The sequence below is a fragment of the Diceros bicornis genome, chromosome 6 (assembly GCF_020826845.1).
Source record: "Diceros bicornis minor isolate mBicDic1 chromosome 6, mDicBic1.mat.cur, whole genome shotgun sequence".
Taxonomy (NCBI): Eukaryota; Metazoa; Chordata; class Mammalia; order Perissodactyla; family Rhinocerotidae; genus Diceros; species Diceros bicornis.
In genome coordinates this window covers 32,576,332-32,593,524 of record NC_080745.1, presented here as the reverse complement: position 1 = coordinate 32,593,524, position 17,193 = coordinate 32,576,332, and the positions used below count along the sequence as shown (strand labels likewise).

Below are 17,193 nucleotides of genomic sequence, written 5' to 3'. Positions count from 1 at the left end.
AAGTAGGGTGGGAGCGCGAAGATGGCAGCGGCTGAGGAGGAGCGGAAGCCCAAGAAGCTAAAGGTGGAGGCGCCGCGAGCGCTGAGGTGAGGGCTACCCGACGTAGGGTGGAGGGCGACGGCGTCTGCCGCTAACCAGGGCCCACGTGGGGTTGCGCGGCTCCGGCACTGGGTGGTGCCTTCGCTGCGGGCATGGGGCCAACACGGAGGACCGGCTGCTCGGGGAGCTGCCCGCAAGGCTGCGACCCCTCAAGCGGTGCCCGCCCAGTTTGGCCGAATCGCCGCTGCTCTGGAGCGACTCCGGCCGCCTTTGGCCAATCAGAACGCCAGCCGAGGGGTGGGGGTGGGAAGGCCGAGCCAGCTGTGGCCAGGCTGCGGGCGCCACGTGGGAGCCCTCCCTGTCGGTACTGTGACCCCCAGAGGAGGAGATTGGACCAGAGCAGTCATACGCGGCCGCCTCCTCTTCGCTGGGGGTTAACGAGGAGGAGGCCCAGCTGCTGCTCTACGCTGAGGCAAAGAAAGAATTATCGGGGATTTTTCGTCAAGTGTCCCAAGAGGACGATTTGACCTTTCTTTTCGTTCACACTCTGAAAGTTGGCACCTTTGAAGACCCTCTATCAGGGACATACACCCGGCCTCCGAGGCTTTACCGGGGCCGTCTTTGGCTGAATGGATAGGAAAGGTTGATTTTTCTTTCCACGTTTTGGCAGCAATGGGGACAGTTCTGCCCCTAACACCTGCCTCACATGTGCTTGATGATGCAACTTTTACTTGTAAAAAGTTGTTTGCTAAAATATTCCTTCCTAATAAGTATAACATGCAGCGCGCACAGTCCTTGATTTTGAAATGTTCGTTGGGAGGCAGTGGTTTTTTAATCTAAAAATAGACATATCAAATTGATTTAAAACTATTAGGACACTCCTGATTATAAAAGAGAAATCTTGTTTCTTCCAACATTACCCTTTTTTTCCTCCAAAAGAATGAATCATTCAGAATTGAAAAGAAAAGTTCACAGGGGCCTGGCGGAGTGTTCATGCTGTTTTGAATTGACAGTGACCAGTGCCTTTAATGCATTCCTCCTACCCGTACCTACCTTATACGAAGAAAATAAACTTTTTTTTAACAACTCAAGATGTTCTATTTTTATTTTAAGCTTTCAAACTATAGAGTAAAGCAAAGGCTTTACCTGGGTGCGAGGCATGTGCTCTCCCTTCTGGGCCCATTTTTAGAATATTTCCTTAAAAGGCACCTCCTACATAAAGTTTCCTCTACCGAGTTGGAAGACAGATGCAACTTTTCCCTACTATCTTACTAGACATACGGCCTTAGGTTTTCCCTTATGCTAATCCATTGTCAAAGTGGTTTCCTGTTTTACAGATGAGGAAATTGAAGCCCAAATTAAACACTTAGATAAGGAACTGAAATACGGATCCAGAGCATATGCGTGCAAGTTGATTGTTGTTTGACTCTACTATGCCTATTTTTATACAGCCACCCAAGATACACTTTTCTCTGCCTATGCATCCTTAAAAATAATGATAAATTCTAATGTTTAATACTTAAGTATGTGCTGGGCATTGTTTCAGCATTTTATCCATTTTAACTGATTGAATCCCACAACAACCCTACAAGGTAGATACTATAATCTCCATTTTACCAGGGAGGAAAGAGCCATAGAGAGGTTAAGTAACTTGATCAAGGTCACCTATCTAGTAAGTGATGGGGTTGGGATTTTAATCCAGGTAGTCTGATTCCAAGTCTGTACTCTTAATTACCATGCTATACTTATTAACTTAGAGCAGTTTATCCAGAAACCCTAGTGAACTGTTAACTCAGTTTTTGTTTCTCTACTTTTGCTTCTGTTTTTTTGTTAGTGTACATAACTTTTTATGTTGTTGCAATATATGGGCATATGATACATAATAATTCTTAAATACATATAATGCATTTTATATATATATATATTTTTATATATGCCATTAGTGTAATTTAAAATTTGTAAAAGTCCTTAGGCAACTAAAACTCATTTTATACAATATCTACTTAGTTAGTGCCACCTCTAGACATGAAGTTAAGGATGAGACGCTTGAGTACTGGGACAAATCTTTTAATTTTGTGTAAAGACCTTTTGGAATTGGTTCTTCCTACTTTCATTATATTAGTTTGGCTTTAAGGATTGCAGTGTGATAATGCACTGAGTGGTTAGACTGCATGCATTATCTCTGATGACTGCTTGACAGTTAAGGGGCTAGTTAACAGTTCCGATTAACTTTTAAGGAGAAAGGCTTATAAAATCTAAGCATAATTTAATGTGTAGAATCAGTGAGTGGGGAACAAATACATTTATGAGATATATTTGTAGATGTCAGGGAATGGATTAGAGCTTTGTGAGAATTTCATTTAGCTCTGAGGTAGCAGTTGTCAATGAGGGGAAATTTTGCCCCCCGGGGGACATTTGGCAATGTCTGGAGACATTTTTGGTGGGGAGTGCTAGTGGCATCTAGTGGGTAGAGGTCAAAGATGCTGTTAAACATCCTACAATGCACAGAGAGCCCACTACAACAAAGAATTATCCAGCCAAAATTGACAGTTGTGTTGAGATTGAAAAAACTCTGCTCTACGGAAAGCATCTGACAAGTCTAGCCTCTCTTTTTCAAATATCCATTATTTTCTAGGTTGGATTGCTTTTCAGGGGAAAGCAGTTACTAAAGTTGCAAAGAAATAGGCAGGCTCTAACATGTTTTGCATTGGGTTGGGGAACAGAAGGGAACATTAGTTGAGTCCCAGACTTTATACTCCCTGCTTTATATATGCTATCTCATTTAATTTTCCCAGCAATCTGTGAGGTAGCAGTAGTGATCCCCATGTTACAGGTGAGATATTTAGGGCTGAAAAAAGTTCAGAAGCATTCTCGGGAACTGCTCCCTAGATGAAGATGTTCCATGATGATTACCTATATCTAGGACCACATAGTTCTTTTTTCTCCTTTGGAAATCTCATCCAAGTTCATTTCTTTAGTGGTCACATCTAAGAGGATACAGTTCCTTCCAAGTCTTGTTGAGCACATGCCAAGTCTGTTCTTTCAGTCAGACTTTTAAGTGCCTGCTAATTTAGGCATAGTGCTAAATATTAGGTACATATATATAGAGAGGTAAGACTCAGGTACCACCCTTTTGGTGGGAAATGAGTAGGGTTTGGGAAAATGATACCTGAGCATTCTGAAAGATGACAAGGAATAAACCAGGTATAAAGTAGGGTATGTGGCTTTATAGGAATGTTTGTTTAGAGGTGGAGATGGAGGAGAGCTGCCTCTGTTGGGGAACTACAGATGGTTTGGTTTGGCTAAAGCAGAAGATGTAGGGATTCCAGGCTTTGTACTGGAGGGTTTCACAGGTGTGATCTTTCTATCTCTATATCCTTCAGCTCTCAGACCCTAATTTTAACTATCTGCTCAATATCTCCTTCTGAGTGTCTTGCTGACACTTCGAAGTCATATGTACCAAACTAAATACACCTGTTGTCCTAAATCTGCACCTTCTTCTATGGTTCCTGCATCTGTTAACGGCACCACTAACTGCTGTTTCTCCAAAGTTTAGAACTTAGATATTTGCTTCATTTTCCATCCACATGTAGTTATCAAAGTTGGTCTTTTCTTCTTCAGTAATGTCTTATAAATGCCTTTCCTTTTCCATTCCTGCTGCAACAACTCAAGTTTAGACTGTGTCTTGCTTAGACTTTGTATTGGCTTCCTAACTAGTGTCTCTACTTCCACTCTCAAGTTCTGCCTAATCTTCTTCAGGCATAGCTTTACTTATTCATCATAGCAAATATTTGTAAGCTCTGAAGTTGATGTTAGGAAGAGTTGAATCCTAAGAGCCCACATTGTAACTTTCTCTGACATTAGCAATTAAAGAGTGTTCTGAGTCATGACTTTTAATACTAAAAAGGAAACAAACTGCAATTCTCCAATCAGCAAATGTTGAGCTTTTCTCAAATTATTGCTTCCTAACCATTTCACTTGGACTCCCCTCCGCCACCATCTCGTACCTCACTAAGGACCCTGTGTTTTAAAATTGCATGGTAACCCTAGGAATAAAAGTCTGTAAGTATCTTAGGTGACCAAGCAACAACTTCAGTAACCTCTTCTTCCAAACCACATTTTTTTCTCTTTCAGAAAATTCTCTGGAAGATTACTTTATTTTTATAAACTGAACACACTGTTCTTGGAGGGGTCATTGTGAGGATTAAATAAGGAAAATATATGCAGACTGGAAAAGAGAAAGGATGATTGTGTGTCCTTAGTGTTGCACAGTGCCTGGTCGTTAGGAGCTGTTCAGTTAATGTTTGTTGAATGAATTAATCTGCACAACATAGGGTGGGACTGATAACCTTCACTTTTCTAGAACTTATATTTTTATTAACGCAGCCTGAAATTGAGTTTGGCTCTTTTTGGATGAAATAGCATGCTGTTCACTTATATTCACAAATTTAATCCTTTAAGATTAAGGCTTTGAGCTATGAGGGAAAATGGAAGACAAAAGTCTCCTGAGGTACTTTGTATGAATGCCTTAATCAGGTCCTTTCCTGGGCAATATGTAGTAGAGCAGAGTGAGGGTGGTAGAGAGACAGAGCCAGAGGAAAGCCTGCTTAGATGGTCATGGATATTCAGGGGCAAGCCTGAAGTGCTTGGAGCCCAGGGAAAGTGAGAAGGGCTCTAGGAAAAAAGATGGGCGTTGAAAAGTAGTTCCTTATTTTAGGTGTAGGCCTAGACTGAATAACACTAAATAAAACAGTAGGTTGATATGCTGCTTTCTACCTGTAATATGGCTCCACTTCCCTTCCATCGATTAAAATTCTGCCTGTGTGCAAAATGTTCACAGTTAAGTGGAAAAAAGAAGAGAGAGAATCAAAATGGTAAAGAGCATTCTGGTCAGGATGGAAGCGAGTAGAGCAGTGATTAAGAGCATGGTCTCTGGAATCAGACAACTGATTTGACTCTTGGTCCTTATTAGCTGGTAATCTTGAAGATTGCTTACTGGCCTTGTACCTCTGTTTTATCACCTATAAAATGGGTATAGTAATAGTACCTACCTCAAAAGATTGTTGAGAATATTTCATGAGAAAATGAATATGAAATTGGCGCATAGTAAGTCTTCAGTAAATGTTAGCTGTTATTATTATGGTACTGTTTATTCTGCTTTTGACTCCCTACTCTGATCCAAATGTAGCAATTACAGATTTAAAAAGAAAAATGATAAGAGTGACATCAGCATCATGGCAGAGTGAGGTGTTCCCTTAGTTTCTCCCCCACTAAGTTTCAACCAAATGGACATTCATTAACCAACAGAGGATTCCCTACAAAGCACAATAAGACGTGAGAGATCCATGCAGCCATACATCTGAAGGTGCAGCTGCTCGATCCCTGCGAAGCAGTGGAAGGGGGTGAGCAAATCCACTCCCCATCACCAGTGGCAGCAGTCTAGGTCATGGGTCCTCATGCAGCAGCTGGTGTGTGACTGTAAGAGGAGGTGGGGTTAGACATCTAAACCAATGCTTTTGCTTTTGGAATGCAGCCTGGCCCGTGGGAACGCTCCACAACGAGTGGTGCAGCTCAGCCACTGCTTGGGCACCCCACCAAACATAGTGTGACCTGCACATGCTTGTGAAATAAAGCACCTGCCCCCATGCGCCTAGCGTGCCAGCTGAGCCAGTGTCCGGCCAACGCAGTTGATCAGCACCAGAGCACCTGCATGTGTGTGTGTGATCTGACAAGTGGCTGCAGCCAGCAGGCAAACGAAGATGAGCCCTGTTGGCACAACTTCCAGCAGATGTGGTAGGTTTGGAAAACACAGCTCCTGCCACCCCTACCCCCCCCCCACAAGAGGTGGCAGGTGAAATCTGCAATCTGACACTACCACTATGCACTGGCAGAGGATCACTTCATCAAACACTATGAAGAACTACATTAACACTCCATAGCAGAAGGAAAATGACAAGTCTCCAGAAATCAATCCTAAAATTACAGAAATTTACAATCTAAATGACAGAGAATTCAAAATAGTTGTCATAAAGAAACTCAGTGAGTTACAAGAAAACTCAGAAAGACAGTTCAATGATCTCAGGAATAAAATTAATGAGCAGAAGGAATTCTTCACCAAAGAGATAGAAACTCTAAAAAAAACAAACAGAAATTCTGGAGATGAAGAACACAATGAATGAGGAAAAAAACAATCTAGAAACCTTAAAAAACAGAGCTGATGTTATGGAGGACATCATAGGACAGAATGGAGGACAGAATTAGTGATTTAGAGGACAGAAATATAGAAATGCTTCAGGTGCAGGAGGAGTGAGAACTAAGACTTAAAAAAAATGAAAAAATTCTTCGAGAAATATCCATTCAATTAGGAAATACAACATAAGGATTATAGGTATTCCAGAGGGAGAAGAGAGGGAGAAAGGAGCAGAGAGCTTGTTCAAAGAAATAATTGCTGAGAACTTCCCAAACCTGGGGAAGGAACCTGACTAACAAGTATATGAAGCTAATAGAACTCCTAATTACATCAATGCAAGAAGACCTTCTACAAGGCATATAATAGTAAAACTGGCAAAATCAATGACAAAGACAGAATATTAAGGGCAGCAAGGCAGAAGAGAATAATCTACAGAGGAACCCCTATCAGGCTTTCAGTGGATTATCTCAGCAGAAGCGTTACAGGCTAGGAGAGATTGGAATGATATATTCAAAATACTGAAAGACAAAACCTTTCAGCCAAGAATACTCTATCTGGTAAAACTATCCTTCAGATACAATGGAGAAATAAAAGCTTTCCCAGATTAAACGAAAGCTGAGGGAGTTCATTGCCACTGGACCTCCCCTACAAGATATGATCAAGGATGGCCTCATACCTGAAACAAAAAGGCAAAGATTTACAAAGCCTTGAGCAAGGAGATAAATAGACAGACAAAATCAGAAAATTGCAGCTGTCTATCAGAACAGGTTAGCAAACAATTATAACATAAAAGATAAATGGAAGGAAAGCATCGAAAATAACTACAAACACTTCATTTTAATCATAAACTCACAACACAAAACAGAATAATTTGTGACAACAATAACTTAGACGGGGAAGAGGAGAGGGATGGAACTTGCTTAGACTAATGAAGATAAGAGGCTATCAGAAAAAGGACTGTCTGATCTATGAGATCTTTTATACAAACCTCATGGTAACCACTAAACAAAAAATCAGAGCAGAGCCACAAATCATAAACAAAGAGAAAACTGAGAAAACCATCACAGAAAGCCACCAAACTGAAATGGCAGTCAGAAATACAAGGGAAAAGAAACAAGGGAAATATAGAACAACCGGAAAACAAGAGATAAAATGGCAGTATTAAGCCCTCATATATCAATAATCACTCTAAATGTCAGTGGATTGAATTCTCCAATCAAAAGACACAGAGTGGCTGGATGGATTAAAAAATGAGACTGAACAATATGCTGCCTCCAGGAAACACATCTCAGCTCTAAAGACAAACACAGGCTCAGAGTGAAGGGATGGAATATGATACTCCAAGCAAATGGAAGCAAAAGAAGGCAGATGTTGCCATACTTACATCAGACAAAGCAGACTTCAAGATAAAAAAAGGCAGTGAGAGACAGAGGGGCAGTATCTAATGATAAAAGGGACACTCTGCCAGGAAGACATAACACTTATGAATATATATGCACCTAACACAGGAGCACCAAAGTATATAAAGCAACTATTAAGAGACCTAAAGGGAGAAATTAACAGCCACACAAGAATGGTAGGGGACCTCAACATCCCACTTACATCAATGGATAGATCATCCAGACATGAAGTCAACAAGGAAGTAGTGGACTCAAATGAAAAATTAGACCAGGTGGACTTAATAGATATATATAGAACATTCCATCCAAAAGAAGCAGAATACACAGGAACATTCTCAAAAATAGGCCATATGTTGGGAAACAAGGCAAGCCTCAATAAATTTAAGAAAATTGAAATCATATCAAGCATCTTTTCTGACCACAATGCTATGACACTAGAAATCAATTACAAGAAAAAAGCTGGGGAAGTCACGAATATATGGAGACTAAACAACATGCTACTGAAGAGCCACTGGATCAATGAAGAAATCTCAAATAAGTAATCTTAAACTACACCTAACAGAACTAGAGAAAGAATAAACAGCCCAAAGTCAGCAGAAGGAGGGAAATAATAAAAATTAGAGCAGAAATAAATGAAATTGAAACCAATAAAACAGTAGAAAGGATCATTGAAAGTAAGAGCCGGTTCTTTGAGAAGATAAACAAAATGGACAAATCCTTAGCCAGACTCACTAAGAAAAAGAGAAGGCTCAAATAAATAGAACTGATAGAGGAGAAATTACAATGGATATCACAGAAATACAAAGGATTATAAGAGAATATTACAAAAAACTATATGCCAACAAATTGGATAACCTAGAGGAAATGGAATATGGACAAATTCTTAGACTCATACAACCTCCCAAAACTGAATCAAGAAGAAATAGAGAATCTGAATAGACCAATCCCAAGTAAAGAGATTGAAACAGTAATAAAATATCTTCCAAAAAACACAAGTCTGGGACCAGATGGCTTCTCTGGACAATTCTACTAAACATTCAAAGAAGATTTAATACCTATCCTTCTCAAACTATTCCAAAAAATTGAGGAAGACAGAATGCTTCCTAATTCATTCTACAAGGCCAACATCATCCTGATAAGAAAAGCAGACAAGGACAACACAAAGAAGGATAATTACAGGCCAATATTGCTAATGAACATAGATGCACAAATCCTCGACAAGATATTGGCAAACCAAATACAGCAATACATTAAAAGGATCATACACCATGACCAAGTGGGATTTATACCGGAGACACACAGATGGTTCAGCTTCCTCAAATCAATCAGTGTGCTACACTACATTAACAAAATGTGAAATAAAAATCACATGATCATCTCAATAGATGCAGAGAAAGCATTTGACAAGATCCAACATCCATTTATGATAAAAACTCTCAATAAAATGGGGATAGAAGGAAAGTACTTCAACATAATGAAGGCCATATATGACAAACCCACAGCCAACAGAATACTCAATGGTGAAAAACTGAAAGCCATCCCTCTGAGAACAGGAACAAGACAAGGGTGTCCACTCTCCACTCCTATTCAACATAGTACTGGAGGTTTTGGCCAGAGCAATTAGGCAAGAAAAAGAAATAAAAGGTATCCAAGTTGGAAAGGAATAAGTGAAACTCTTGCTGTTTGGAGACAACATGATCCTACATATAGGTAAACAACATAATCCTATATATAGAAAACGTGAAAGAATCCACCAGAAAACTATTAGAAATAATCAACAACTACAGCGAAGTTGCAGGGTACAAAATCAACTTAGAAAAATCAGTTGCATTTCTATACACTAATAACATACTAGCAGATAGAAAAGTCAAGAATACAATCCCATTTATAATCAGAACAAAAAGAATAAAATATTTAGGAATAAACTTGACCAAGGAGGTGAAAGACCTATGCACTGAAAACTATAAGACATTATTGAAAGAAATTGAAGAAGACATAAAGAAATGGACAGATATTCCATGCTCATGGATTGGAAGAATAAACATAGTTAAAATGTCAATATTACCTAATGCAGTCTACAGATTCAGTGCAATCCCAATCAGAATCCCACTGATGTTCTTCACTGAAATAGAACAAAGAATCCTAAAATTTATATGGAGCAACAAAAGACCCCAAATAGCTAAAGCAATCCTGAGAAAGAAGAACAAAGCTGGAGTCACCCAATACCTGACTTCAAAATATACTACAGGGGCCAGCTCCGTGGCTTAGCAGTAAAGGCGCGTGCTCTGCTACTGGCAGCCCCGGTTCGGATCCCAGGCGCACCGATGCACTGCTTCTCTGGCCATGCTGAGGCCGCGGCCCACATACAGCAGCTAGAAGGATGTGCAACTATGACATACAACTATCTACTGGGGCTTTGGGGGGAAAAAATAATAATATGCCTTAAAAAAAATATATATATATATATATATACTACAAAACTATAGTAATCAAAACAACATGATACTGGAACGAAAACAGACATACAGATCAATGGAACAGAATTGAAAGCCCAGAAATAAAGCCACACATCTATGGAACGCTAATCTTCAACAAAGGAGCTGAGAACATGCAATGGAGAAAGGAAAGTCTCCTCAATAAATGGTGTTGGGAAAACTGGACAGCCACATGCAAAAGAATGAAAGTAGGCCATTATCTTATACCATACACAAAAATTAACTCAAAATGGATTAAAGACTTGAGTGTAAGACCTAAAACCATAAAACTCTTAGAAGAAGATATAGGCAGTACACTCTTTGACATTGGCCTGAGCAGCATCTTTTCGAATACCATATCTACTCAGGCATGGGAAAGAAAAGGAAAAAAAGAAACAAATGGAACTACATTAGACTAAAGAGCTTCTGCAAGACAAAGGAAACCATGAACAAAAGGAAAAGACAAACTTCCAACTGGGAGAAAATATTTTCAAGTCATATATCTGACAAGGGGTTAATTTCCAAAGTAGATAAGGAATTCATACAACTCAACAACAAAAAACAAACAACCCGATCAAAAAATGGGCAGAGGATATGAACAGACATTTTTCCAAAGAAAATATACAGATGGCCAACAGGCACATGAAAAGGTGTCCAACATCACTAATTATTAGGGAAATTCAAAACTACAGTGAGGTATCACCTTACACCTGTCAGAATGGCTATAATTACCAAGACAAAAAATAACAAATGTTGGAGAGGATGTTGAGAAAGGGAACCCTCATACACTGCTGGTGGGAATGCAAACTGGTGTAGCCACTATGGAAAAGAGTATGGAAATTTCTCAAAAAATTAAAAATAGAAATACCATATGACCCAGCTATCCCACTACTGGGTATTTATCGAACAAACTTGAAATCAATAATTCAGAGATTTATGTACCCCTATGTTTATTGCAGCATTATTCACAATTGCCAAGACGTGGTAGCAACCCAAGTGCCCTGCTACAGATGAATGGATAAAGAAGATGTGGTGTAGGGCCGGCCCCGTGGCTTAGTGGTTGGGTGCGCGCGCTCCACTGCTGGCGGCCTGGGTTCAGATCCCGGGTGTGCACCGACACACCGCTTCTCTGGCCACGCTGAGGCCGCGTCCCACATACAGCAAGTAGAAAGATGTGCAACTATGACATACAACTATCTACTGGGGCTTTGGGGGAAAAATAAATAAATAAATTAATTAATTAATTAAAAAAAAAAGAAGATGTGGTGTATATATACAATGGAATACTACTGATCCATGAAGGAAAGACAAAATTGTCCCATTTGCAACAACATGGATGGACCTTGAGGGTATTATGTTAAGCAAAATAAGTCAGACAGAGAGAGACAAACACCATATGATTTCACTCATGTGGAAGATAAACAAACATATGGATGAAGAGAACACATTAGTGGTTACCAGAGAGGAAGGGGGTTGGGAGGGTGGGTAAAGGGGCACATATATATGGTGACGGATAAAAATTAAGACTATTGGTGGTAAGCACAATGCAGTCTATTCAGAAACTGATAAATAATAATGTATACCTGAAATTACAGTTATATACCATTATGACCTCAATAAAATAAGTGAAAGAAAAATGAAAAGATGTAGGTGTACTCCAGAACAAGATAAATACCTCCAGGGACTAAAATGGAAAGGAAACATGCAGTTAGACTCTGGGTTCAGGAACTGGTGGAAATAACTCTGTGGAGGGGAACTGGGGTCTGATACCCTGGATGAAACTCAGAGCTGGGCTGGGGCTAGATGAAAAGAAGGCTGAAAGCTTCTGCTCCTTGCTGTTGCTTTAAAAAGCTGTGGACCTGAAGTGGTGACACAGAAGTGGCTGAGCTGCCAGATGGCTCAGAGTTGGGAACTGTAATTTCCCCACTATGACCTACTACAAGAGCACCAAGCTTGGAGGGCATGGGCTCTGGAAGAGGGGTTGGCCTACTTGAAAACCGCTAGAAAAAGGAAGGGAAAGTAAGCATGCAAACATATGAGGAAGACCATTACTTAGAAAATAAATACAACCATCAGGAGATAAATTCATTCAAAATCTAATGGAATTATTAGAGCAATTGCAAAATGACTTAAAGTATTTTGAAGATCCTTAGAAAGATAAAAGAAGTGAGAGCCATTACAAAACATGTTATGTATCAAAAAAAGGTAGATATGAAGTAAATGGTTGTGTAAAAGAAAAAGTGGAGTTACTGAAATTAGAACAAAAAATAGGTTGGTTAAACTCGAGACCAAACATATTTGAAGGGAAAATTAGTGAATTGGAAGATAATACTGAGTAATTCACCCAGATGGAGCACAGAAAAGTAAAGAGAAATTAAGAGATATGAATATAAATTGAGAGGCACCAGCTCACATCTAACTGGGAGTTCCAAAAATAGAAAATAGTGTGAATGGTGGAGAGGCCATATTGGAAGAGATGATGGCTGAGAATTTTCCAGAATTTAAGAAAGATCAAAGTCCTTAGGTTGAATGGATATTCCAGGTATATCGTAAGATAAAAACAAAGATCCACACTAAAACCATAGAGATTTTGATCCTAATTATTATATTAATATGTATAGAAAGAATCTGAAAGTTGAGACACCAAAAATTTATTAGTTGTCTGTAGGTGGAAGGATTGTGGGTTGTTTTTGTTTATTCTTTTTTTGTGTTTTACAACTTTTCTACACTGAACATGTATATTAGGACTCTTGATTTTTTTTGTTTTGTTTTGTTTTTTTTGTTTTTAGGACTCTTGATTTTAACCTGGAGAAATTTGATGTGCACGGAATACATAATTTGGCTGAGTGCTGAGTGGCTAAATATCACCATTACAGAATGGACCTCTGGGATACTAATCTGAAACTTTGTAAAATAAGTATTATGATTTTAGTATAGGTTTTCATCTTTTCATCTATGTTTCTGAAATCTCAAAAACTCTGAAAACCGGAAGTTTTTTTAAAATGCTTAAGATGAATTAATTTGGTAGCAAAATTTGAACCGATATTAGGCTCTCTGTAGTGTTTATTTGTCTGATACAAATGTATGTTTTGCTGTAGAAATATTAGTCTGTTAATGGCATACTGCATGAAACCCTCCTGGGCAGTTTACAAAATATATCATACATACAGTGTGTTACCTCCCTAAAATCCATAAACTTCTGAATCCCATAAAATTCTGGCCCCAAAACATATCTTGCCCAAAGGATTCAGCAAAAGGATTGTGGACTTTTATTAAAAATTTAAATAGCTTAAAATTTAAATAGTCAGCTTTTAAAAGTTGGCTATTGTGCAGGAACGATCATTTTTCATCACAGTCAGTTGCTAGATGTTTCCTATAATCCCCATTCTACACTTCTACATTACTAAATAGATGCTTATTTCAAAGATCTCTTTTGGCTAGCTCTACTGTAATACTGGTACTGGTTATGTTGTTGAGTTATTAGGCTTTTCTTCTCCAATAGTAACTGACTAAGGGAACGACTTGTCTTCAACTTTTGGACTTGAAGATTTGGAAGGCTTATTTCATTGAAGTGGTCTCACAAACTGAAGTTTCACGTACTGCTTGAAGAAGATACTTGTTTCTTTTTTCACTTGAGGAAGATTAGCCCTGAGGTAACATCTGTGCCAGTCTTCCTCTATTTTGCATGTGGGATGCCTCCACAGCATGGCTGATGAGTGGAGTGGGTCCACACCTGGGATGCGAACCTGTGAACCTGGGCTGCTGAAGTGGAGCGCGCAGAACTTTAACCCCTCGGCCACAGGGCTGTCCCCCAGAAGATACTTTTTGAATATCTTCCAAAGCAGATTTAAAGTTGTTTCCCTCCTATATTTTATTTCTGATGTTTTTGTTTGTATTTGTGGCTTCATATGATTTCTTAAAAAAATATGTTATCTAGAAAGCAATGTAATTAGCTTTCAACATAAGAACATCTGAGTTTCCATTTGCATTTTGGCTTTAATTGCGTGCATGCCGATTTCAGCATCTTCTTTAGAATAGAATAAAAAAATATGTACAGCAACTATCATGTAAGAAATTCTTACCTGCTCAAGGCACATCAATTTGGTTACTGTATTAACAGTCTCACTATTTAGTCAGTAAGCTACATTTAGTTACTAGTAAGCCCTACTATTTTTCTATGTTATCTGAAAATATAGGATTATAGATATGAAGGTAGCCTATGTGGTCACTCACAAAATTAGGAATTATCAGAAATGATATTGAAGTACTTAGTTGGCTATTTGCCTTCTAGAGGCTGAGGCTGGACTTGGGTGCATCCCTAGTAGAACCATTTCTAAGTCTCTAAGAGACTCAATTACTAACATCTGGGAAGTCCAGCCAAATATGACTCATTCTAGGAGTGCATCTCTTGCCTCTATTATCCTCTGGTATTGGATTTATTTCTCACACAGGCCATCTCAATGTAACAAGAAAGATGGTCTTTCTCAACCCCAAGCCAAAATCTCAATGAGCCCAATGGAAGAGACTTTCCACATGCATGTATCGGTTTTGAGAATACACTGATTGGTTCTGCCTAGGTTACATACCCACCATTGAACCAATTACTGTATCAGAGATGGGGATTTTGGCCAGCCTTGGCTATATTTTCACTCCTAATCCCTTGGTGTGTGTGTATGTGCGCGTGTGTGCATGCGCGTGCCCACACATGCCAGTGGGTATGGGTGAGTGTGTGAGCCAGTGATGTTTGTTTATGTGGGGGAGTGGATGGAAGTTGAGAGGGACACTCTAATCAACAACTCCACCAGGACCTTGTAGAATGAGGGAGGTGGTGTCATTATAGCATGTACAGAAAATATTTATGAAAACAATCTCCCCACTCAAAACCTCATTCGTTGAGGTCTAGCAAAATCTGTCTTCTCTATAAAACTTTCCTAGTCACACAGCCTGGAAATGGCTCCTTCTCTGGCTGTTTGTACTGCATACTTTGCATTATTGGTATGTACAGTATGTGCATGTTCTGTCTTGTCTACTGATAGTCGAAATAAGGAAACTAGTTGAATAACTGTTAGTGCTTCCTAATTGATTACTTCACTGCAACATAACAGGCTCTACATTTTTGTTGAATTAATGAATGCTAACTCTTTAAAGATGTCTTAGGGTTATGTTTGTAGTACTCAGTGGTGTAAAATGGATTCATGTATTAGCTGTAAGTTCTTATCTGTTTGTAAGAGTTGTTAGAGAGAACCCTTACCTGAAAATACTTCATGGTTCTTGGACCTTTCATTTTACTTGTTACATGGAGTGAGTTTGTGTGTGAAATAAATCCAGTACTGGAGAACAGTAGAGGCAAGAGATGCACTCCTGGATTACATTTCTGTTCTTTCTCCTGACTGTAGTGAGCTTTGACTATAATAATCATTTCTTGCATTTGTCCATGGGGAGAATTCTCTCAGGATAAATATACTTCCTCTATATAAACATATAAACAGTAACATTTTATTAAGATCCTGTGGTCAGTGTTTTCTTTCTTTTGTAAATATAGTAGAATTGCTTATTTGGTAGAGGAATAAATTTTCTGAAAGAGTGAATATACAAAGAAGATCTCAGTGACCTATCAGAATGATGAATTGTTTCCCTCTGTGTTAGGAAGTTCTTAATTAGTGAGACTATCTGCAATGTAATTAGAACTCCAAAAGCACTGAAGGTCAGCAATACTGTTATTAATTTTATAGCATACTATGTAACCAAAGGATAATACCACAAAATGGTATTTTAAAGAAATTTGTCTCTGTTGACTCATCCAGGAGGGGTCACTTGAAAACAAAATATAGCAAAAGAATCAAATTCAAATGTCTTAGATTTTCTAGCATATTGAACTGTTTTACTCTCTGAACCCTAGAGCTAAAGTCTGAAAAACCATGTCAAGTTTTTGAGTAAACAAACTGAAATACAAGAAAGTTATCTCCTTTAAGAATAAACAATTTAGGGGCCGGCCCCGTGGCTTAGCGGTTAAGCACGTGAGCTGCGCTACTGGTGGCCTGGGTTTGGATCCCAGGCGCGCACCGACGCACCACTTCTCCAGCCATGCTGAGGCTGCGTCCCACATACAGCAACTAGAAGGATGTGCACCTATGACATACAACTATCTACTGGGGCTTTGGGGGGGAAAAAAAAGGAGGAGGATTGGCAATAGATGTTAGCTCAGAGCCAGTCTTCCTCAGCAAAAAGAGGAGGATTAGCACGGATGTTAGCTCAGGGCTGATTTTCCTCACAAAAAACAAAAAAAGAATAAACGATTTAAATGTGTTGTCTTTGAAGTTAACCACATTAGAGATTTGAACATTTTCTTATTTTATAGGCATGACTGAGGAAGTCTTAGGTTCCCCCTAAAATGGAGTTTTTCAGAAATTATTTTTCCTAAACAGAGCTGAGATCTTAGTTATCATTTTTAGTTCTCAGTTTTGTTGAAGATTAAAGCTGTTAGGCTATAGAAGTGATGCAGACTTATACCCTTGGTTATGTCTCTGTTCTCACACACTCAAGATGAGCGGATTATGTTATGTTTTAGTATGGGATAGCATGTTGCCCATTAAAGTATGCTGACAAAATTCTGCTTTGTCTTGTTTGTTTTACTTGGCACTTGCTTATCCAATGTATAGAACTGGATTGTTTAGGTTTGAAATATTACAGTAAAACATAGTTATGTTATTAAATTCAGTAAGTAGTACTAAATGTTTAGTATCAAAAAATAGTATTTTAGTAAAAAAATAACTCAAAAGATTTGTCTTTTTTGGGGGGAGGGGGTATAGGTTCTTTTCTGCATGGTAGGTTCGACTTCTTTGGGTGCATTCATCCCTGTGTTTGAATATCGTAAGGGTGCTCTATAAAGAAATATATAAATTTCTAGACTTAGAGTCACAGATCCTTAGAATTGGGAGGGATCTTAAAGTTATCTTTGCCTAGCCTCCTCCATTAGGTAGGAATCCCTTCTTTAAACACGCCTCTTCCTCTATTTGTGTAGCATTCCTCCCCTAGATTCAGCACAAATAAAGGAAGAGGAGTACATTTTTCCACTAATGGGAAAACACAC

At 38.9% G+C, this 17,193-nt stretch overlaps 1 protein-coding gene and 1 long non-coding RNA gene across 2 annotated transcripts in view; both read left to right on the top strand.

Moving 5' to 3' along the window:
• The first annotated feature begins 20 nt into the window (after positions 1 to 20).
• ADK (adenosine kinase) overlaps positions 21 to 17,193 on the top strand; it is a 544,441-nt gene continuing 527,268 nt past the window's right edge. The window contains exon 1 of the mRNA XM_058543130.1: positions 21 to 86. Coding sequence (XP_058399113.1) covers positions 22 to 86 — 65 coding nt within the window. The 5' untranslated portion in view covers position 21. The remainder of the gene's footprint in view (positions 87 to 17,193) is intronic.
• On the top strand, positions 4,143 to 15,606 carry LOC131407079 (uncharacterized). Its single transcript, XR_009220444.1, has 2 exons — positions 4,143 to 5,441; positions 12,893 to 15,606. It is a non-coding gene; the product is annotated as an uncharacterized LOC131407079 (long non-coding RNA).